The sequence below is a fragment of the Gouania willdenowi genome, chromosome 11, assembly GCF_900634775.1.
Source record: "Gouania willdenowi chromosome 11, fGouWil2.1, whole genome shotgun sequence".
Lineage (NCBI taxonomy): Eukaryota > Metazoa > Chordata > Actinopteri > Blenniiformes > Gobiesocidae > Gouania > Gouania willdenowi.
The window spans coordinates 11,331,769-11,356,281 of record NC_041054.1 but is presented as its reverse complement, the minus strand read 5'-3'; the positions used below and the strand labels follow the sequence as shown (position 1 = coordinate 11,356,281).

At 39.7% G+C, this 24,513-nt stretch overlaps 2 protein-coding genes across 2 annotated transcripts; one reads left to right on the top strand and one right to left on the bottom strand.

Annotated features, from left to right (window-relative positions):
• Positions 1–69: 69 nt before the first annotated feature.
• On the top strand, positions 70–12,826 carry stmn2b (stathmin 2b). Its single transcript, XM_028461010.1, has 5 exons — positions 70–238; positions 6,335–6,430; positions 6,558–6,730; positions 9,100–9,291; positions 11,180–12,826. The coding sequence occupies exons 1-5, from the start codon at positions 220–222 to the stop codon at positions 11,237–11,239; spliced, it is 540 nt and encodes a 179-aa protein (XP_028316811.1). The 5' UTR covers positions 70–219; the 3' UTR covers positions 11,240–12,826.
• Positions 12,827–16,925: 4,099 nt separating this feature from the next.
• hey1 (hes-related family bHLH transcription factor with YRPW motif 1) lies at positions 16,926–21,950 on the bottom strand. Its single transcript, XM_028461008.1, has 5 exons — positions 21,759–21,950; positions 21,568–21,643; positions 20,345–20,428; positions 19,462–19,543; positions 16,926–18,527 (listed from the first exon to the last, which is right to left on the bottom strand). The coding sequence occupies exons 1-5, from the start codon at positions 21,842–21,844 to the stop codon at positions 17,851–17,853; spliced, it is 1,005 nt and encodes a 334-aa protein (XP_028316809.1). The 5' UTR covers positions 21,845–21,950; the 3' UTR covers positions 16,926–17,850.
• Between the last annotated feature and the right edge of the window lie 2,563 nt (positions 21,951–24,513).

Here is a 24,513-nt window from a genome sequence, read left to right as displayed (position 1 = left end):
AGACTTGTGCTTTTATTCTGGAGGTTGGTCGTGCGTTTCCGGTTTGTGGTACTACCCCCTGACTTGACGTCGCTCCCATCAGAGCAGAAAGCGCACCGGCAGCCCCGTCTCTGCTGACTCAGTGCCTTAACAGCAGTCCCTTCACCCCGAGATAACAGCACCCAGACACCGACGCTCCCTCCTCCGGCTACCCGCCCCTGATCCACCGCACCTGCAAACATGTCCAAGACTGCGATCGGTGAGTTTGCGCCGTCCATTTGATTTATTTATGTATTTATTTAAATACATGTGACATTAGCAGGATTGATGCTGATGAGAGTCGGTGGCGACACCCACGGCACAAAAGGATGAAAGGTGGGAGCGGCCAACTCCCCCCTGCAGTCACTGCTGTGGATTCAAGTTGTAACGATGTAACAACTGAATGTATTATAATATATAGCATTCGTTTATTTTTGCGTTGAAAGTTCCCATTGATAGAAACGTAGCCTGTATGAGATGAAAAACGGGAGCTGCGCAGGTTTAGGCGCGGCTCGGTTTTCCTTTCATCAGCCATTCATTCTTTTCTGTTCAATCTATACATTTATGACATAATGCGGGGTTATAGAGGCAGTGTTTGGTCCTCTCACATCAGCATCAGCATTAGCAGCAGCAGCAGCAGGAGTCGATGCCTGCATGCCGCACTTGACTCACAGCATCGCAGCATACTGCAGCTCAGCGGCCCCACCCTACATCTCCACAGGCTTTACAGCAAACCCAGTCACCCCAGGCTGGGAAATATCTCTCTGTGACCAATGCAAACTGGGCCAGAGCTACTGCTATACACATATTTGTGGATAAATCAGATAAGAAATATAGGAATACCCTATAAATAAATATATATATATATATATATATATATATATATATATATATCTTTTCTTTCTTTAATTTTCAACATATATAGTCTCACAGGCCATGACTATGACTTTAAGTGTAGACTATGTGTGATAACTGCTATTATGGGATCTGCTGTTGCAGCATTTGGTGCATGGGATACATATATATATATATATATATATATATATATATATATATATATATATATATATATATAGAGAGAGAGAGAGAGAGAGAGATAGATGAATAAAAATGAAGTTGCATGATTTGAGGCCTTATGATCACATTTCCCTGCATGTGATTGTCTAATAGCTACACAAACACTGGGTGCCATTTGCACACATATAGGTGTTAAAATATGCACATTTTAAGACAGGAGCCTATTGGTTACATGTGTGGTTTGGATGCAATGCGTAGCGTGTATATATAAATATTTATATATATATAGGGATGTGGTTTGTGGTTGACATGGCACTTGATTGATAGACGGGCACATGGAGGGACAAAAGTAAGGGTCCTGATGTCTGAGCTCAGGGACACATGCAGAGAATCAAACCCTGTTTGTTATATTTATGCCCCTGTACCCCCTCCTCACCCCCCCCCCCCCCCCCCACCCCACCCCAGCCCCACCTCTGCCTCCTCTTTCTCCTCTCTACTCCTCTAGCGTTTTGAACAGGCGGGGTGGGGATGGGCACACAGCAGACACTTGGGGAGCAAAGCTCCATCATGGGCACTCACCACTCACAGGGTCGCTGAGTTCATTTCTGCTGAATGTTGTTTGGTTGTGTTTTTATATTAAAAATTCCAGTTCCAAAAAGGAATGGCTTTATGCGTCACTAGAGTAATGAACATAACTAAAGACTTTAAAGCTATTGCAGCATGACTGCATCCATGATCGAGGCCTTCCTCCTCTTTCATGATGATGCACATTGGCCACAGTAGGTGTGGCTCCTCACTCAGCCCTAAAATCAATTCCTTTGTGACCAGAATTGGAAGCAGCCATGGACAATAAGATCACTAACTTAAAGCCACCGGTCACGCCCCTATAGTGTTCTTATCATCTCCATCACTGTGGTCCATCAGCATGAAGTCACCTAAACTCATAACTCATCCCTGTTTATCATGAAATCACATCGATGTGCTGCACAAGCCCATTACTGGTTCAGATAGCCATAATTACTGCTTAGGATTAATTTCCCGTGAACAGTTTACATCTGGCTTAGATTTCTTCACATCCATTGGAATTCTGTTTATAGTTTGTGGTACATGTTTGTGACAAATATAAGAAACAAGAGCAGGGCTTATTTAAATATAACATGAAGCCATTGGATGATTCATTTATTGCACTCAATTGATTACATACACTATAATAATTTATTTATGGATTTTTTTTTGTCTTGTCAAAAGTGTATTCATAAAAATAAAGAAATGAAAACATCAATTCATATCAAATAATAATTAAAAATGTATATTTCTTTTCTTTTGAGATAAAAGTAGGACATGCATGTTTTTAACTTCAATGAGAAATTCTAGCTACTTAACTCAAAAATAAGGTGTTTTGTTCAATCTTTAATGACCTTGGTAAGTGTGCAGGAGTTTTCTTTCCCCCACAGACCATAAATCAATCAAACGTGGGAGCCAGCGTGTGCATGTGATGGTTTTGCGCGCCAGTCGCCCTGAACGTGCCACGCCCTCCACCCTCAGAAAGCCTGGGATCATCGACAAACTGGTCGAGGGGAGGGAATATTCAATCCTTGAACTTGTAACTTTTTAATCATCTTTACTAGTCACCATAGCCCTACATTTCTACTCCTTTAACAAGTAACCAGTGTACAGTTTTTCTTATCTTTCACCCGCCCACCACTAGCACCTATTAAACCAACCGTGGCCTCCATTTAATGGCCTGGGTGCCATAATCGTTTGTTTAATAGCCACCTTTCCTCTTGTAATACCTTCATAATTTCCTCATTATATTACTGGAAGGTAGTCTGACAGTATAATGTCTGCACGCACCGAACACACCAAACAAAGCGAGCCGATGGCCCCCAGGAGGGCTGTGGGGGCTCTGATACACACCATGTTACAACTTTTTATGTTGCACACAGGTTTGTTGTTCATCATGTATGAGGTTCGTCCTCTCCGGGCGACTATAAAGGAGGCAGAGCATTGCTGTGGAAATGTGACAGCAGATTATTGTCAAACAGTTTGTGCTCGTGGAGGAAGAATCTGGTGTGAGGAAAGACGAGAAGAAGGAGGAAAAGGGTGTGTCAGAGAGAGACAGTTTAGTAAATGAATAAGAGCAGCCTTTGGGGGGTTTACACTGTACAGTAATTGAATTCCTGATGGATTGAAGAAGGAAGTGCAGTTTGATGATAGGGATGACACCTGATTTTAAAATCTATTCTGATGTATAAGTGTTTTTATTTTTATTTATTTATTTTTTTTATCTTTAGCAGAGATTTCCTTTCAACAAATGAGTCCAATGTGAGCGCGCGCCCAAAGACCTTGGCACATGTTTGTTCACCTTCTGCAACGAAATGTCAGCGTCATTTGTCTTTTTTTTTACGAGCCCAGGCCACTGGAGACCATGGTGTTATATTACAGTGCCTGCAAAGGGGTGGAAAAGTTGTACAGTGGATTGAAGAACACGTAGCAGAGGTGATTCATTATATGCGTTAACCTCATATATTTCATATTATGGAGATGGAAGAATAATGTTTGTTTTTTAGTCAGAAAATGGGTTATTGTCTCTCAGATAGAGGAAAACAAATTGAATTCACTCTGGTGTATGTGTGCGTATATGTGCACGGAAATGCATGTGCACGTGGATATATTATGCAGTGCAGTGCAATTCAAATAAAGAATGATTAATGGTAAAAATCACATGCACTGTAGAATAGAGCTCATTGATTGACAACTTAATATCCTACCTGCGTCTGTCACTCTAATGTATTCCAACCTGATACTAGCATCGTTTTTTCCACTTTAGTCACACAAAAGAAATAATATGAAGGCTTCAATTTGTCTGATGATCAAGATTAACAAAACAAAACCACTGATTATAGCTACAGTTCTATGTGCTGCGTGCAGAAAAAACACCTGCTCAGTGCTTGTCAGCTACTGTAAAATCATGTCTGCTGATCTGCTTTCTGAGCACTTAACACCCATTACCTGCTCCGCTGAGTTGTTAACTATCAGTCGTCAGCTGTCGAGCGCCGTCGTGTGTCTGAGAAAATGGCTGCTGGGGTTTTCGACACATACATAGATTCGAATGTGTCCCATCCCTCCCACCCCCCTGCTACCAGGAGGAATGGTTCAATCTGCTAATTGCGAATTGAAGTAAAGGTGGCTGCTTCCATTATAGGCAGTCCTGGGGGCAGTTGTTGGTTATTCTACAGGGAGATGCCCCCCTATTGCTGCCCTCTAATCCTATAAGTCTGTGCTTTTTGGTTGAAATCAGAATGTAGAGGCATAATCAGGTGAAGCCCTTATACCCACTTAGTAATAACGCTGGTTCTCTCTCCCTCTCTGTACCAGGGTTGGGGTCAGTTATAATTGCAATTGCGTAATTGATAATGAATCACAATTATGGTGGAATTATAATTGTAATTGTAATTTAAAAGATCTGTTGCTGCCGTAATCATATTTAAATTGTAATCGAGTCCAGATAATTGACTTTGTAATTGTAATTGCCATGATAATTCCATATAATATTGTCATTTATGATTTAACTCCAAACTGGGGATCTATATTACAGTTGTATGTAATTAACAGATATTGAAATATGTTTCAGATCAAGCTTTCCCACATTTGACCATTTAAAAGAAATTGACATCTAGGGGTATGCCGACACAAAAAAGGCTCAGATGCCCACATCAAAAATATTAATACCAAAATATTAATTAATTAGTAAGCCTAACAAGATAAGAAATAGATAAGAAATACATTAGGTGATAGATAATTGTTTTTAGTGCATTTAATAGCTGACGTTATAAGAGATGCTAACAGAAGAGGAAGGTTAGCTTTAATTAGGTTATTTATTTAAGGCTCAGTAATTCTGATTAATTGTAATCTAACTTTAGTATAATTGAGAATGTCATTGTAATTGACTTTGAGGATAAAAAACATATGTAATTTAATTGTAATTGGGAAAAAAATGCTGGTCACTGTAATCATAATTGAATTGTAGTTGAACATGGGGAATTGAAAATGTAATTGTAACTGAAAAATGTAGTTGACCCCAACCCTGCTCTCGATCTACTTTCAGTCTTGATTTTAACATCAGAGAAATGTCGTTATCTGTTCCTCCAAAAAACCAATTCACAATTTTCTCCCTTTCTTCTGCTATTTCTCCATTTCTTTTTATCACCCCCTACCACGCTTGCCTAACCCTCACCCACTTCCTCCTCGGGGAGTGAGTTAACAAGGCCTTCAGAGAGTAGTGAGAGCTGCATCTGAGAGTTTATCACATTACGGTGGCGTCTGCCAGTCTGCAGGGCAGAAAGCAAGGCAGAGTGAGTGGGGAAGGATTTCAGATTATTCATATACTGTACACCGATCCTCTCTATGGAGAGACTCTTTCACAGTAAATCACATTTTTCTGGCTGTGCTGCTGCAAAGTAAGACTGTGTGTGTGTGTGTGTGTGTGTGCCATATCCCCGTGCTGTGGGTGATGGATTGCAGCCCACGATGACAGCTGGCATGCAAATCGGCACCATGAGGCAGTGTACCTTGACAGAACATTGCGAGCACAGTTCAAGTGTAGAATAGTTTACATCCTGCAGTGTGTTGCAGAGTTTTTGCTGAATATGACGTGCACGTTGCATCCTTTACCCTTTTATGGAACAGTGTTAGACAATGTCAGATATTAATTTTGGTCCTTTTTTTGTACCTGTACTTTTTTTTGTCTTTGTACTTTTGTACTGAGCTGCATTCAGACCATGATAAGAAAGATCTCTCTGTGTTAGTATTGGTAAGATGAAACCACGGTTTCTTGAATCTTGTGCTCTTTGATTGACCTGAAAGGTGTTGTAATAGCCTGCAATCCTTTATGTGCAGCTTTCAAATGACTGGGTATCAGTTCTTGTTAAGAAATAATGGATCAAAAATGAAATGCGGGGCTAATGATGTGTGGACACTCATTCGGAGGTGGTTTGATCTCAGCTTTAATGGAAATGAAGCCGAAAAAAGGCGCATCCATCATCTTTCCCATCCCAGCGTGGCATGAAAATGAAGTCCTTTGATGAGGGTTTTCCTCTGCAAAGCATGATGAGTAATTATTTTTAGAAATATGATGCTCCATAGACCCCCCCCCCCCCCCCCCCCCCCCTCCCTCCCCGTGGAGCAGAATGGCTTAATGATGTTTTATCTCATTTGTGTGCTGGGTAAAATGTCATCCCAATGAACATGTTCAGGTGCATCATAACAGCTACTGTATGTTTTCCCCCTTTTGTCCCAGCTTACAAAGAGAAGATGAAGGAGATTTCAGTTTTCTCACTCCTCTGCTCCTGCCTGTACCCGGAGCGCCGCAAAAACATGATGGATGACTTTGAAGGTGGGCACATAATAAGACAGCATGTCCTTCTCTGTCAACCATTGCTTGAATATTTAACAAGAAGAAACACGCTGTTGTACGTGACTGTTCCTATACCGGTGTATGTTTGGTGTCTACGTATATACAGACTTGAACATCAAGCCCATTAACAAGCGGGCCTCGGGCCAGGCCTTTGAGGTCATCCTGAAAGCTGCCTCTCCAGTGTCTGATGCGGCTCACTGCATCACCAGCCCCCCAAAGAGGGACATCTCCCTGGAGGACATCCAGAAGAAACTGGAGGCAGCTGAAGATAGAAGGAAAGTAAGTGTTTTCCTATTATTCCTAATGTATTCAGCCCTCATGTCTCGCCGCTAATAAATACTTAAAGCCACAAAAGAGACCATTTTAGATCCTAAAGAACAGTTATTCTTTTTGCACAGACTAAATGAGCACACCCAGTTATAAATGTCTCACCTATAGCCGTACGTACAAAAGGACTGAACAAGCGTTACACGTACAAAATTCAAATCCACTTTAAAAAGTTAGGGTTAGGGTTAATTAGTCCGTAACGTAGTTTAGGAATCTACGCATTAATAGCAAACAGAAGTACAAGTACGTAGCTTCTTAATCACGTGACCTAAACTGGCCAATGAGGGGCGCTATGTACAAATGTGGGTATATTGATACAGGCTTACGTGCGGATAGCCGCTGCTATATTTATAGGATGTGAACTAATACTTGCAGGGTTGAGGTTCATTATTTTTCTAAATTACAATTATCCTAAATTACAACTCAGTTATGATTACGTTGACCAGCATTTTTTCCAATTACAATTAAAACTACAATTATCATTTTCCCTCTGTAAGTAAATTACAATTACGTTCTCAATTACTAAAGTTCAAAAACAATTCATCACAAATACTGAGTCTGTAATGAATAAGTAACCTTGTTCTGGTGTTAGCTTTCCGTTAGCATCTCTAATGATAACGGGTCAGTTTTGACCCATTTCTTAAATTATCTGTAAAATACACGAAAAAAAAATAATATCTGTCATCTAATTATTTATTTTTTTTATCTCTTGGTTAAATTTTTTAGAATATTGGTATTAATATTTTTGGTGTGGGCATCTGATCCTTTTGTTCTGTCAGTATAATCCTAGATTTCATTTTTTTTTTGTTGAAATGGTGAAATGATTCTGAAGAGAAGTGACAGGTGGTGGAAAAGTCGACATGAAGCATATTTTAATAATTGTCAACTACATACTGTATGTGTAAGGCATGAACGTTTGTAACATGGTTACTCAGGATTGCGTTTAATTCAAACGTAAATGACAGTTTTTGTAGAATTTCTATGTCAATTACCAAGTCCATTATCTGAACTCAATTACAATTCAGTAATTCAGACTACAACAGCAAGATGTTTTTTTTTTTTTTAAATTACGATTACAATTATAATTACATCATAATTGTCAATTAGGCAATTACAATTCTAACTGACCCCAACCCTGACCTATAGGTGTCATACCTGGTCTAATGGATGGTTTTGTACCAACTGAAAAGAAGGAGCGGTGTAAATAACAGCAATAAGAAACTGAGCCAGAAGGTTGGAGTTTTCACAATGCCCGTCTGGCTTTTAAAAAAAGCAATTACACCCACTGGCTGTGGGCACATACAGGTGTTAAAGCGAGACTGACATCACTGTGAAGACAGGGGATTTTAAAGCCTGTTACACAAAAACTGGAATGAGTTTTGGTTTTTAGACGTCTTATGTAACAAACTGATTATAAATCATTAGATTGGAGAGGACATATGCACCATATACACGCTTTTTGCTACTTTTTTCCCATTTGCAGAAAAATATCCTGATTTGTCAGCATTGTGACGGACCATCTGTATGTGAGACATTTTATTTGTGGATATTATTGACCGGGGTTGGGGTCTAATTACAGTTTTCAGTTACAATTACCCGTGCTCAATTACAATTCAATTACGATCACTGTGACCAGCATTTTTTGCAATTACAATTAAATTACAATGAGTTTCTATCTTCAGAAAGTCAATTACAAGTACATTCTCAATTACTAAAGTTCATTTACAATTAATCACAATCACTGAGCGTGAAATAAATAATCAAATAAAAGTTTTCTGTTTGCATCTGTTATGATAACGGCCTTAAATCAGCTGTAAAATACACTAAAAACAATTATCTATCATCTAAGTTCTTTCCTATCTATTGGTTACCTTGTTAGGCTTCATAATCAATGAAAATATATGTTTTAAATATTTTTGGTGTGGACATCTGAGCCCTTTGTGTGTCAGTATAGCCCTCAATTTATATGAATAATTTTCTAAATGGTGGGAAAGCTTGATATGAAACATAATTATTGTTAACTACATATATGTAGAACCGTACGTAGAACTGTAACATGGTTCCCCAGTTTTGCCATAAATTATAGTTTTTAGAGAATTTTATTGGCAATTACAATTACAAAGTCAATTATCTAACCTCAATTACAATTCAATTACAATCACAACAGCAACATATTTATTAAATTACAATCACAATTACTCCATAATTGTAATGAATTATTAATTACGCAATTACAATTCTAATTGACCCCAACCCTGACACTGACCCCGTATCCTGCTGTTCATTCTTTGCTACTTCCTTCTCTTTTCCCACTCTCCCAGTCCCAGGAGGCACAGGTTCTTCGCACCCTGGCCGAGAAGCGAGATCACGAGCGCGATGTGCTGGTGAAGGCCATGGAGGAGAACAGCAACTTCAGCCGCATGGCCGAGGAGAAGCTGCAGATGAAGATGGAGCAGATCGAGGAGAACCGGATGGCCTATATGGCTGCCCTGATGGAGCGTCTGCAGGAGAGGGTGAGTCTCATGCTCCACAGAGAGATCCGGATCGGATCGATATCGGCATCGGCCAATCGGTATCGTATCAGAAGTGGATAAGTTGTATTGGAATAAACCTGAAAAGTCCTATATCATGTTATATTAAGCCCTTACAAAATCACCTACAGCCACATATGGGTAATATTTTACATTTTGCAAAATAAAATACTAATTTATTAAAAAATATGACCTATTTTCTTTCAACCCGGAAGTTGAGACGTACGGTTTCTCAGGGCGCCGCCTTCATGACATAGCCCTAAGGCCCAGGCCGCATGGGCAACAGACACACCCACCAAACTTTGTAAACAGTTCCAGAGATGAATATGGCTAACGTTTCGCTAGAGGGTTATTTTACTTACGGCTGTGGGCTCTCCATCAGTACTCACTTCCTCTCCCACTGCTTGATCAGGCCTCACAGTCTTCCCCGTTTTCCATGGATCCGCGCTCCGTCCCCTCTCGTGCACACACAGGCTGACAAGGCAGGGTGCGATCGCCCCAGCTGCTGCGTGTAGTGTGTGTGCCCTCTGTGTCTGCGCTGCCCAGCTGGATTTGTTCGCGCTGCAGTTTTCCTCGTACGCCTTCCCATTTTGACTGGATTACACTGCATTGCAGTCGAACACACATTTTTGGTTACCAGACATTATCGTTTGGTACGATACTGTGTAGACTGGATAAGAAAGGACAATGACCATCCAAACAGCTGTTCTTCGGTCGCTCGCGTGCCTCTAGCACCAGAAAGTATGGGCGCGTATGTTCACTGTGGAGGGGCGGCGCCAGCAGCAGGCACTTCCTGGAGGGGACGGTTCAGAATGCTAATGACGTCACTAGCAGGGCAGAGCAGCAGCTCAGAGAGCAGGATTATTGAGGATTTCTCAGAGATGCAGGAAGGAATCCCAGTAATACTTTGGGGGTGTTTTTGATAAAGAATTAACATTTTAACCAGGTTAAAAGCTCCAAAAAGTTGATTTGCATGATATAGGACCTTTAAAACAGTACTTAGACTATGACTTAGACTTTCTTTATTGTTGTTCAAACTTGAACTTTACAGTACTGATAAGAACGAAATTTTGTTGCATTAATTCGTATTGCAGGATAAAAAACACAAGGTAAGCAGAACTTTTTTTTTTAGGTAAGGTGCAGATATACATAGATATCAAACGTATACTTGTCATATATGCACATAGCACTCTCACCCTAAAACAGTCAACTCTTCTCCACTCCTTCCATTTTCCTACCCTAACTCCCTCTCCCCTGTTCCCTTCCCCCCCCTCACATAGGTTTAACACTGCCCTCTGTTTTTATATTCTCCGTCTAATAAAGTTTTTTCTTACCCTTCCTTAGGGAGGGCTGGTTATGGTCACAGTTATGCAATAAAATAAATGTATTTATTTAATGGCAATAATGAAACATGCATTGCAGATTGATCTACATGTAGAGTTGACCTTCGACAGCATGTGCAGACAAGGCCGAAGAGAAAAAAAAGTACTTGTCATTAAAACATATCAAAATAGGCTATAACAATACATGACAAATTAGAGTACGTACAATACAAAATACTCATTTAAACTTTGTATTTGGTATATTATATCAAGTATAAATGACCTGGCAGTAGTGAAGACACACCCCTGCCTTCAAAGACAATTCTGAAGCTACTCGGGGGCCCATGATGACACTCAAACAAATGCAACACCCTGAAAATGAAAATACATTTGAACGACAGCCCCGGTGTCACTGTCACTGAAGATTTGATGATCTCAGACCTTGCTCACTGTAGGAAGTTGTAGAATTTACTAAGAATGAAGCTAAAGGTTGACAAAGACAAGACGTCAGACTCATCCTCAGCTTCCTCTGACTGTGTTTCCCTCAGGAGAAGCACGCCCAGGAAGTGCGCAGGAACAAGGAGTTAAGAGAAGAAGTGACAGCGTGAGAAGCCGACACAACATCCCTTCACCTTTAACACGATGACACCGCCCTTCAGATCCCCCCCCCACCCTCACGCTCACCACCACACCCTTTCTCCATCATCTCCTCCTGCTTCCACTGTCCTACCCCCATAATATGATAAAAGCCTGAGATTCCACCTCTTAACAGCAAACGGGGTAGGGGGTGAAAAAAAAAAACAAAAACAAAAAAAAACTGAAAAAAAAAAGAAGAAACATTAATGTCTCTTTCCTGCTCTTTCCAAAACGAATGTTTTTGCTCAATTTAAAACGAGAAGAAAAAGGAGAAAAAAAATCTGGTTACTGAATAAAGATCAGCAGCGGTTTTTGTAAATACTTCTTTTTTTTGTTATATACAGTATGATACAAGCAGCAGAAGTATTGATTGCATTGTGCCATTTTTTTTTATATCTCAGTTTCCTCTTCCTGCTAATATAAGATGTAATTTGCTCATTTCAATGTTTTTCTTTTTATATCTTTTCAGCCTGAGAAAGGTTTTTATTTTTACATCTCTTGGTTCCTCTAGTGTGGTAACAAGCTTAGGTGTCTGTTGTGAGTTTGCCAGCTAGCTGATGTTTCGCTGCGAATGTTTGCGTCCTCACGCTGCTGGTCCCTGCAGATCGGAGGTGAAATTGGATCTGTATTTTTGAATTTGGGAAACGTAACATCTGATTTATACCAACCACAGAGAGGCCTCCTGTGAGGACTGCAAACAGATGCAGCACATGTGATGTAGGTCGTGACTGTGCCACAGGAGAACACTGAAGCATTTATTGAACCCATCCTCATTCTTCTCCCGTCCATCCAGGACCTCTTCATCCCTCCATCGTTCCTGTAGTTCCACTCACTCACTTGCTCTGCACACACAGCCTTCATAGAAGAAGCTTCCTTAGTCACACAGTCCTATGAAGCACCTCCACGAAAAGCAGCTTCCTGTCACACTTAGATCACATGTTACTGTAGTGCTCCGCGTAGTCGTGGGCAATAGGAGTGCTGGAGTGTATTTAAAAACCTTTACTTGCTACTTGGAAATACAGTGAAACATCATCTTTCTTCATGTTGTTAAGGATAAAGTTCTCCACGTGGTCAGCAGCACCCGTTTCACTGAGACACACTGGAAATGACACAGGAAGCTCAACACGAGGCTGAGCTTTAAGCCGTAACAGGTTTTAGTACAGCACTGGTTTTAGGAAGATAATATTTCCATCAGTAAAAACACAAAGTTTGATTAAATTGTACCTGTCGTTTGTAGCCTGGGTGTTGTAGTCTGAAGTTGGACCCAGTTGGCCCCCTGCGTGTGTGTGTGCGTGTGTGTGTGTGTGTGTGTGTCCAAAACAGCAGGGCGATGATCACCCAATATTTGTATCGCATGATATTGATCCTTTTCAATTTAAACAAACCATTACAGTGAGACAAAGCTATCAGGGTCCAACACAGACTAAAACACCCAGCCTGCCTCTCTCTCTCTCTCTCTCTCTCTCCCTCCCTCCCTCGTCCATTTGTGTGTTCTCTTTCCTCCACGTATATCTTTGTCAGCAGTGGTCAATAAAAATCTGGGGTTCAGTGAAACATTGTGACTCTGAGAGTGATTGTCTTTACTGATTCCCATCAATTCAAGCATCATTTCCACTAAAATCCCCATGTTTACACCAGCCATGCGCCTCAATCCTGAACAACAGAAATCAGAATCAGAATCAGAATCAGAATCAGAATCGGAATCAACTTTATTGACCAAGAGTGTATGAATACACACGAGGAATTTGTCTTGGTGACCTGTGCTCTCTCAGATAGTGTAACATTAAATAATAACAATCAACTAGAATAAAGAAAAATAAAAAATAAATAAAAAAAGAAGTATAAACATAAATATAAGAGTAGTTAGACTAATATGTGCAAACTAAATAAAATAACAAGGTAAGGTAGGATTCACTGTAAATCCCATTGCCTCCATTTTTTTTTAAGTTGATTAACTCAAAAGTCAAAATTTTAAAGTAAAGTGCTATATGAATTAAGTTTATTTTTTAAATAATCCCTATTTGAAACAACATAAATAACAGCATGTAATTACTTAATTCTCTTAAGTTGTACTTAAGTTGTGTTTTTAAGTTATGCCTAATTATAAACAAATATAGTTCAATTTACTCAAAAATGATTAGTTAATGTTACTCAAAAAGGAAGAACATGTTACACCAACTTGACATGATTCAGTTTGTAGAATTTTGTCTTTAAATTTCAGTATAAACTACTTAATCTATTTGACTTTGAACGTTCGGGTTTAAAGTGTTCTTTTGCTTTCATTCCTGAGATCATTATAAACTAATTATTCAAAATCAGAAAAATAGGCTTTTACAAATGTAGCGGTTATTAAAAAAAACGCTTTACTGCCGCACAAACATGGAACAAGCCATTCACATCAAGAGCCCCATGACCTTGATCAATGAGGGATAACTGACACTCCTGTTTTTATATTTATTGTATTCGCAGCAATATTGTTATTTTTCAAAGACTACATCGTCCCTAGTGATTGGCTGGTTATCAGACATTCGACATGACAAATTTCTACCATTGAGCACTCAGCGATATGATGGATATCATCAGTTATAAAAGCAAAATTGACTTTTCAGACATGAAGTGAAAAGACATCCCAATTGAATTTAGAGCGGTAGTGTTTTACACACCATTCACAGCCATCATATAGGGCTTTCTAAAGGGTTTATGGCATTATTTTGAAAAACACATCGATAAAGTTAAAGAAACCTTTGCCAAAGGTGTTGTATTGGGTTGACATAGACATAAGAAGTGTGTATTTCTTGGGCAGTGGTGGCCTAATGGAAGTGGGCTTGTAACCAACAGACATAGACAACTGGCGGCCCGGGGGCCACTTGCGGCCCTCGGCCTAATTTTGTGCGGACGGCAAAACAACACATTGTAATTCATGAAGTTGGAAGTTATACAAAGAACAGCACAATTCACAAAACTCCAAAAAACACAGGAAATGACAGCGAAATGCACAAAATGTCGACAAAAGTAAAAAGATGAACAATTTAAAAAAAAAAAAAAAAACTGTTCGTAAGATACGCCAAATGACAACAGACACACAAAACTGCCACTGAAACACACAAAATGACAACAAATACAACAACGTATACAAAAGGATTTCTAAAAAAAACATGAAATAATAGAAACCTGTGTGTTTTCAAATGCAAACATTAATCACATTTATGTGGCCCCGCTGTGACAGAAGTTGCCTACCTCTGCTGTAGGGGTTGTCGGTTCCAATCCACTTTGGCCATGACTGTGAGATTCTGAGCAAGTCCTTTAAACCTAACTGCTTCTTGGACTTTCCTGGAGAGAAAAAAGAGATTCTTAATTTCAATGAACCTCTGTGGGTCAAACACAGCTTAAAAAAACTTAATAAAACAACAACACACACTAAAAAAAAAATAACTTTCATGAAAATAAAAAAATTAAAATTACAGCATGGAACTAAATTTTCTTTAGAAACACTTAAAAATAACAGTTTGTAAATGCATGAACCTAAAAAGTAAAAACCATGTGATCATTATCAGATACTCTGGAGGAGAACCTACAAACTAATAACATGTTTGAACCACAAGGGGGAGACAAAAGACAAGATTTGAGTTCCCTGATTATGTCCATGACTGTTGGAATAAAAGGTGCAGGAAAGTTGGCTTCACTATAAATGAGTTAGAAATGGATAGATAGATGATAACATGACCTACTTTAGAGATAATATGTGTGTTTAGTTACAATAATCAAATAAAAGTTGGTCTTTGTTCAGCAGAAGATGATTATGTGGGGATAGAGAGATGGATGGATGGACAGATGGAAGAAACAGACATTGTAAAACTTGTTGTGAAACTTTTTCTCTCTTCTTTTTCTAAAGCAGAGGTCACCAACATGATGCCCGTGGGCACCGGGTAGACCACATGGACCATGTGAGGGGCCCTCAGGAGCTAAAATCTGATTTACTTTCCAGGATTCAAACTCACAAAGATAAATACATGTGACAGATGTAGTTAGTACTTTATTATAGTTAAATACTGCTGAGAATTTTTTTTGCATTAAATAACCATCTTTAAATGTTTATTTTAACTGAAAAAATGTGTTTTTTAATGTTGCAGGTCTGGTGTATGGTCAGTGGTATGTTAAAGATTATTTGTTGGTATTTGTATGGTTGCCGTACCGACAACCCCCGGTGTTATTAGTACCTTTACCAAAGTACACGTACGTAGCGTCTTAGGGATAGGTTTAGGGTTAGGTTTTAACCCTGTATCGCAACAATTTTTAGGGTTAGGTTTACGGTTAGGTTTAATCTTAGTCACGTGACCTAAACTGGCCATTGAGGGGTGCTGCGTACGGATAGAATGTCGGTATATTGATACGGCAACCGTATGGATAGTCATTGCCTTTGTTAAATAGACTACGTCACGAGTGACGTCGTAACTCTATCTGGAGGCAAAAACAAGAAAAGCCGCTGGCTAAAGACTGTGGAGGCTTGTAATGTTACAGCTTTAGAATGTCGTCTTGTGTGTTTGGATGCCAGAATAGGAGGAATAACGTTAGTGGACAGAAATGAAAAATTTATAGGATTCCAGCGGACACGTGCTCAGAAAAAACAAAGACAATTGAGGTTTTGCCTCCAGGCTAAGACCCGCCCAACAAAATACGTCACAATGTTTACAAACAATCAAGGGGTCTATATAATATATATAAGATATATTTTTAAATCTCAAGATGGATTTTCTATATAATCTAATGAAAATGAAACATTTACATAAATTAGGAGAAAAAAAATCAGTTTTTTAGGAAATTTACTTTGATCTCCTGACATGTTTTGACTGTCTACTGTCATTCCTCTTCGGGGGAATCTGCTGATCGCTTTGATGTGGAAAAATAGTTGTCTGAATAAATGAAACCTTAATACATTATCCAAAAAGAAGACAAACAGACCTTGCTGGAATTATACTCGGAAATCAAGGAAACATCAAAGCGATCAGCACACGCCTCTGAGGAAGACTGGCAGTTGACAGTCGAAACATGTAGTGAGATCAAAGTCAATTTCCTGAAAAACAGTTGTCTGAATAAATGAAACTTTAACATTATAAAAAATGTTTTTAAAAAACACCAAAAAAAAATTGTGCAGGAATGATTTCCTACCTTTTGAAGTTATTGCCAGCCTTCCATATTATCTCATCCTCTAATTAAAGTAAAACTGTGAAAATGTAGTGTACGTTTCTAACTGGTAGCCCTTCTAATTATACAGTACAGTTTCCGAAAGGTTGGTGGGGTGACCCCTGATCTACAGTATGCCTTTCCCACCCCAAACTCCATCCCTCTATCCTGCTGTTCTACATCCTCATCCAACCTTCCCTCCCTCCATCTCCAGTTCCCACGGAGCGCATGGGGCCAGGCAGGCTCCCATTGTCGAGGATATCCCCTCCTTGTTAATGGTTTCCTGTGCACACACTGAGGAGCGCTGAGAGAAACAAGAAGTCTCATCTGATACCAGGCGTCACCGAGCACACCAACACAAAACAGCCCCAGGCATCAATAGGAAAACATTCTACACCACCATATCACACAAAAACAGCAGCGATTATTAGCCTATGACACACGCTTGGACACAAACAGGTCAAATTCACCAAAAGATAGTTTGTAACAACACTTTTATTGCAGGGAAGTTGTTGTTGTTGTTACCAGCAACATGTATTAGAATAGATGAAAAAAATTGACTTTTTTAGTTTGTTTTCGTGCTCGGAAAAACTACAATGTACAAAAAAACCAAACAAAACAATATTCGGTTTGGAGGTGAGAAATGAAAACAATCCAAAGTTGGAAAAAAACAAATCACCATTTAAAAAAACCAACCTGCTATAATTTACATTAGAAAAAGCTGGTTAAACATATGTTAGGTGTGGAGTGTTAAGAGCAGGCTTTACTGTCGTGAGCAAACACAACTTGAAACAATGGGAGAACATATGGACGTTAAAGTTCTTGATAAATCCTGGTCACGCTTCTTTAAACCACGATGGGTAGTGAACTTCTGCTCCCAATACAAACACCTGGGTTGAGTTATTCCACCTCATAAAATGCTGTAAAAAATAAGGGGGCAAACTATCAACCCCCCCTCCCCCCCTCCTCCCTCCAGTCTCACATGCTTTGTAAGCAGGGAACATACATTTAATGTTACAGCTCCAAAAAAAAACAAAGCTCAGGGTTAGGCTGGGGAGGGGGTACACTTTCACCCAGGAACTTAAGTTGACCATCTGGAAAAGCCATTCGGGACATAGGCTGCTGACTAGAGTGCGAGTTACTTCTATTGGGGGGGGGGGGGGGAACACAGATCAATCGACACCATTAATCATTAATCACACATGTTGCTCTTTAGTGGTAACAGTTTTTTTTTTCTTCCTCTAAACCAAAAACAGCAAAATGATAAAAAACTAAAGCTATGTATCTCCTCTGAAGGACATTAAAACCATAGAAAAATAGGACTTTCTCAGTGAGGAAAGTAAACTTTAGTCCTTGAGTCTGTTGAGTCTGTACACAGGTTGTGTTGAGTTTGTCCTTTTAGTCAGAAAGCTCCTATCTCCATCCCCCAGGGTCTGTAGGGTTTGCCCACACTGGAGGTCTGGGCCGGGGTACTGAGGGCACTGTTGGGGGAGATGATGGGGAAGGTGCTGAAGGCGAAAGGGAACGCAGACAGGGATGAGAGGAGAGGAGGAGACAGCTTGGACACTGATGAGGAGATCAGGGCTGGGTGCAGTAGGGTCGCAGCAGCAGAGGTGGGGGGGCCACGGATGGAACCGTGATCTGAGTGGGGTGTACCGCTGCCACTGCGTCTGCCCGGGCCGCGAGTCTCTGCAACCAATGAGGAGGAGGAGGAGGACGAGGACGTGGAGGAGGTGGAAGAGGAAGATGAATTGGAGGACAAAGGGTTCTGGGGGCTGCTGGTGGTACTGCGAGGAAGGGCTGCGAGTGCTGCGCCCTGCTGCTGCTGCTGGAGGAGGAGGGGGTGGGTCAGGTGGGCAGGAGGAGATCCGAACGCAGAGCCCCATGCCAGGTGACTGAGGCCGGAGTGAGCCTCACGCTGGCTGGCGTAGCTGTTCAGGTGGGAGACCAGGCGGATCCGCAGCGGGTCGGCGCTGTCCAGGCCTTCGATGATGCTCAGGTAGCGAGCCGTCTCAGCCAGACACTCCCTGAACCCCAGACCACGATAGTCCATCGCCAAGGCGTGGGCATCAAAATAACCTGAAACAGAAGGACAAAAAATTAGATCCTCTCAAAGTCTGACAACAAGACAATGGCCATGGTTACATGTTGTTTTTTAATTCGGAATTAGTTATTCTGAATAAAATCATTTGGAATTAAAGTGTTCTGCTTCGTGTTTACATGGAAATAGTAATTCCTGAATTGAGGTTTACATGGTTCTGCTTTAGGTCTAGGGGTTGGGAAGGCTCTGATTGGACAGGGAGAGAATGTGACGTATCATGTCTATCGGGAAAAACACACAACAAACCTTTCATTGTCGGCTATAATACAGAACACCACACATGAGACTGTTTTCACTTTTATTGTGATTGTAGTTTTGAAGCAGCAGCTCGACATTAACACGGTCTCAGTTTGGACCGAGGAGCGGAAGAGAGATAGGAACTAATCACCGATAAATAAATCCCAGTAAAACTCTGGAAAACAATCTCCAGGAATAAATAGTTGCTCCCTGGTAAAGACAGTAGCTCTAACAACTGGTACAATGATAAACTTGGTGATATTACAGCCTTTACATGCAGTACGGGGCTGCATTTACTCCGCCCCCAGGTCCTAGTGCCTACCAAGGTCCTTGTGAATGTCTGCATGTTCATGCCTCCGTCCATCCACTCTTTTCATTATATCTATCCATATCTTCTAAGGCTCTTATTAAATAAATAGTCTCAGCTCGAGTCGAATCGTGCATGCGCAGAACGATCGGAATTATCTTAAAGGGGAATTAAGTGTTTACAAAAAAGAGGAATTATTTAATTCGGAATAAATTAGCCACCTAATTCGGATTTAAGTTTGAATTTGGAATTAAATTAGCATTAGGAATTAAGTGTATACAAGGTCAGTTTAAGGAGGAATTCACTTTTATTCTGCTTTAAAGAGGAATTAAAGAACGCGGCCACCACTGAAGAATGAGAATATCTACCTTTGCCTCCAGCTGCATGAAGCATCTTCAGATGATCAACTGTCATCTGCAAAATCTCTGCTTTCTCCAGCTTGGCTGAACCCTTCAAAGTAAAAGGAAACAAAATAAATTGACAGGTAATTTATTTTTGGAACATGTAACAGAATGACAACATATTTATCAATCTGTCAGCTTTTTAATAGTTTTTTTGTTTTTTTTTTAAATATACATATTTTTTTTTTACAAAGAGGTGGACATTACTTGAGTAAAAGTACACAAATACTCCTTGTCAATAACCACTCCAATAGACAAAATAAAAGTACAACAGAATGACAACATATTTATCAATCTGTCAGCAAAAAAAAAAAAAAAAGTTTTTACACATTCAATTTGCATTAAGAAAAATGACCCACATATTGAAAGTAATTTAAAAAATCTCCATAACAATGTAATCATCATGAGTTCAAACAGGAAAACACTGATCTGTTTATAGTTGTAATCTGTAGTACACTGTGGTGTTTGATGAACTAGTAGAACTACCGTAACCATTTAGGTTTAATATTAATAAAACCACATCAAAACCAACTAAATCACCATTATTCACAGAGTGAACAATGAGCCGTTCAACAGGCTCAACATTACACAAATAAAAGTGAGTCTAAGTTCAGAAAAAGTCACGAGAGTATCCACAGAAATGTAGTGGAGTAAAAAGAATTATCCCCTAAAAAATAATACTCAAGTAAAGTACAGATAATTAGAAAAAAAATTAAATAAAAAATACAACAGTACAGAGTAAATGTACTTGGTTTCTGCATTATTATTTGCTCAGACGAGTCCATTCTCTTCCCACATTGTTTGACACTGAAGGTTTTATGTTTTCTATTCAAACAGTGATGTTTAGTACCTGTTTCTCATAAGCACTGGGAACCAGTCTGCGGAGCTCACTGAGGCTGTTATTGATCCTGTCACGGCGACGCTTCTCAATAATCTGAAGAGACAACCAGTAATGCAATAACGTTAAATATATTTCTGCATATGAGAGCATTATGTGGTTTAAAAAATAATAATAAATACATTAAAATCTAGTATGAGGGATTCATTTGACTCAGATATTTTTTATTTATTTATTTATTGGAGGATATGCCCCTTGAGATGGAACATCTCGTTTTCGAGGGGGTCCTCAACTTACATAAAATGACAGATACAGCAGAGCAGACAATACAAGAATTCAATATTTCAAAAATAATAAACACAACAAAATATAGATAGACACACACACATACATACATACACACCCAGTTTACATTTAACAGTTGATCAAAACAGTAAATATTTTATACAGAAATAAATAAGTAACAATAGTGATATCATTAATAGTAGCTATCTAATGATAGTAGAAACTTTCATTAGATTAAATGAATAAAAAAGGTTTAGGTTACATAGCCTATAATCAAAAACAGTGACAGATATTCTGGAGATGGAGGACGAGAGCATTTTTAAACAGAGACAGAGTATGGCAAGCCCTATTAACATTTAATAAGATATCTGAAATTCAATTGCTGATATCTGCAATTCAATTGTTACATGTAAAAATGTAATTGCAGATATCTGCAATTCAATTTTGACATGTGGCAATTCTAATTCATGATATCTACAATTCAATTGTTACATGTAACAATTGAATTGTAGATATCTGCAATTGTTCTCACATTGCAGATATCTGTAATCTAATTGTTACATGTAACAATTGTATTACAGAAATCTGCAATTGAATTCCAACATGTCGAAATTGAATTCTTGATATCTGCAATTACATTTTTACATGTAACAATTGAATTGCAGATATCTGTAATTCAGTTTCAACATGTCGAAATGACATTTTGACATGTTGAAATATATTTGTTACGTGTGAAAATGGCTTTACAGATATCTTGAATTAACATTTCAACATGTCAAAATTACATTTGAACATGTTCAAATGTCATTTCCACTAGTGAAAACTAAATTGCTACATGTCCGCCAGACTTATTAAATGTTAAAAGGGCTTTGCCATAGACAGAGAGGTTAGAGAGCGGATCGATAATGGGAGAATGTTCCAGTCAAATGGAGCTTTATAGATGAACTCACCCCTCGACGCCTTTTCCTCGCCTGCACCTGAGTGGATGTAGATGGAGACATGGAGCCCAGAGGAGAGCCCAAACTCCTGCAAGTTGTAACATAAAAATTTACTTATTAAAAAATAAAAAAAATAAAAAATAAAATAAATAAAAAGAAAGAAAAAAAGGTGTGACGTGTGCTTTACGGAGAAATGGACTTACCCATTTTCATCCGCGCTCTCTTTCTCCACCTCAATAGTTTCGTCCAGCTCGCTGTCCGAGGAGCTAAAGTCGTGGTTTCTCTTCATGTTTCTGGTCTGGTAACAATTCCTTCAGTAAAGCTTCGGCTCTCTTTCCGTCCAACTTGGCCCGGAGCTCCTCCGTTTGAAGCGCTCAGCTTTCCCACGGTGTCATTTCAACCCTGCGGCAGGCCAAAATGGGCGGGGTCCGTGGAGGGTCAGCCAATCAGAGAGCGGGACCGGGTGTGAGTGACAGCGCAGTTGGCCCAAGCACACGTCGGTGCGCTTTGATGAATTTAAAGAGATGTTAAAACAGGAAGACGTCTCACTCTGTGGCTGATACAGACAACATTTAGAAACGTTGTCTGAAACGTCAATATTTCAAATATAATAACAATAATAATTTACTTTGAAACTTTAAATTATTATTGAAAAAATAAGACAAAATGAAATAAGTTTTTTTTAGCTTTATTATTATATACAGTGAAGTAACACTTTTTTTAAAAAAATGATACTAGTGTAGATTAATTAATGTGAATAAAAATGCCATTTAGCATTTGCCACGAGCCCACCAAGACATTGACAACAATGGCTGCTATTATTATATCACTTATTAATCAGCATTTTTTTAAAATAATAATTTGTGAAATTGTTCTGAGATGTAATGAGATCAATATTTGAACCAAATAGATGCAAAAACCAGTTCTATGTTAGAGGTCTTCTTTTAAAAATGATGACAAAAAACAACGCTATTTTTACAGAAAAGGCAGGAATGAAAGAACCCAGACAGGAAGCTGCTGACTCTGTTAATACGTAAAAGCGTGAGATTATTTATTATGTTAATCCACTGGATGATAAACAGACCTATTTATCACACACAGTGAGAAGAGAGCACATTGTTTCACAGTCTGTAGTACGTTCCTGCTGATGCGGTCATCCTCATTATAGCATATGAATAAAATAATTAATTAACTAATGACTTCACCCGTCCGCACATACAAAGACACAGCCTTCATCAGCTGACTATAGATCAGTCCATCAGATATAAATATACATCTTTTCTAAATGATGTTATCGGTAAATGAAAGGATTGCATCGATGTCTAAATATTCTCTCTGTCAGATCAGATCCACACAGTGACGTGTTCACACATCACCGTTTATTGGACAGCTCGCGTTCTAAGAGGACTGATTGGTCAGGAGGCGGGACTTCAGCACTCGCTCAGATTTTCGCCAGAGCAAAAACCGTTCCCGACCAGGTTAGTCGCTCAGCATAAGCTACCATGGTGATTTAGCTCCGTTAAACGATAGCGAGCTCCGTAGTCCAGCACACACTGGATGAAACCTTGCTTCGTAACTGAGGCCCAAAGTGTTTAATCCCGAGCAGACAAACAAACATCTTAATGAAAAATCCTCCATGTAAGCCTATATTGAGTTATTCCCTGATTGTTCATTATTTATGAAAAACATGCTTTTAGAATGAGCAATGGCTACATTTTTATGTGTATATGTGTCCTGTGTACGTATGTACAGTATGTTTGATGCGCATGTATAAACTGTATATATAAAACTTGTGCAGAATGTATAATGAATGCGTATTGTAAAAATAGTCATATAAGTTATTTTTGTGTGTGTGTGATATTATCTAGAGAGCCTTGTTTTATTTTGTTGTCATGGGGTAGACACTGTATGTATAAGTTTTGCTTCAACCTACACCTTTTGCGGTTGAAGAACCAGACAATTTAGCGTTGTTTGTTCTGCTTTTGTTTTTCTGAAGACTACCAAAATAAAATTCCAAATTCAAATTCAAATCCTTATCATCATCATCATTATTATTATTATTGGTATTACAAAAATGTCTTTGTATTACTGCTGTTTATTCTCAACAGAGCTGCTCATCACTGTAATAGAAGATCTTTGGTGAGACTTTGCCAGCGCTCCAATGGACTTTCGATCCGTGCTGCCGGTGCCCCCTCCCCGTGTGTCCCGGTGGGGATGAGGAGTGGCTGGCCGGCTGTCAGCACGCGTTAGCCGTGGGAAAGTTCCCCAACCGGCGCTGATAACCAATCAGGGGCCGGCGGCCGTCTCCGGCGCTGGAATGAATGGAGCAATTGGTCGGGGCGACGGGCGGTCTGCGAGCGAGCGTGTGAACCTGTAATCCAATCCTAACTCAGCCGGAGGAAGTCTAACCTCACCCCGCACAGGGACCTCATGCACTGCCGAGGCTCCGTGCGCCGCTGCAGGGAGCGCCAGGCAGGGCCGTCACTTCTCCCCCCCCGCCGCCCCCGCACTGCCCCCGCACTGCCCCGGCCTCTGCTCACCGCTCAGGGCCGCTCCTTGGTTGATGCATGCAGGCATCATGTCACCGCGTGTGGAGCTGCTGCTTCTCTGCAGGGGCGTGTTTCAATCCCTTTTCTTTAAGCACATTAACACACCATTACATTACATTACAATGAGCACGGCACGGGTATAAAATAGTGTCCTTTCAGCAGTTGGCAATGACTCATGAAATTATAAACGTGAAAGCACAGCTTGAAGTGTTTCATTCAAACACTTTTTATTGTTTACACAAATAAGACACAACAACAACCTTGTGCTGTACTGAGTGTTAGTAACACTCAGTACAGCACAAGGTTGTTGTTGCACAAGGAAGGAAATAAGGGAAAATGGAAAAGCATAGTAATAGTAACTTACTATTACTATGGTTTTCCATTTTCCCTTATTTCCTTCCTATATTAT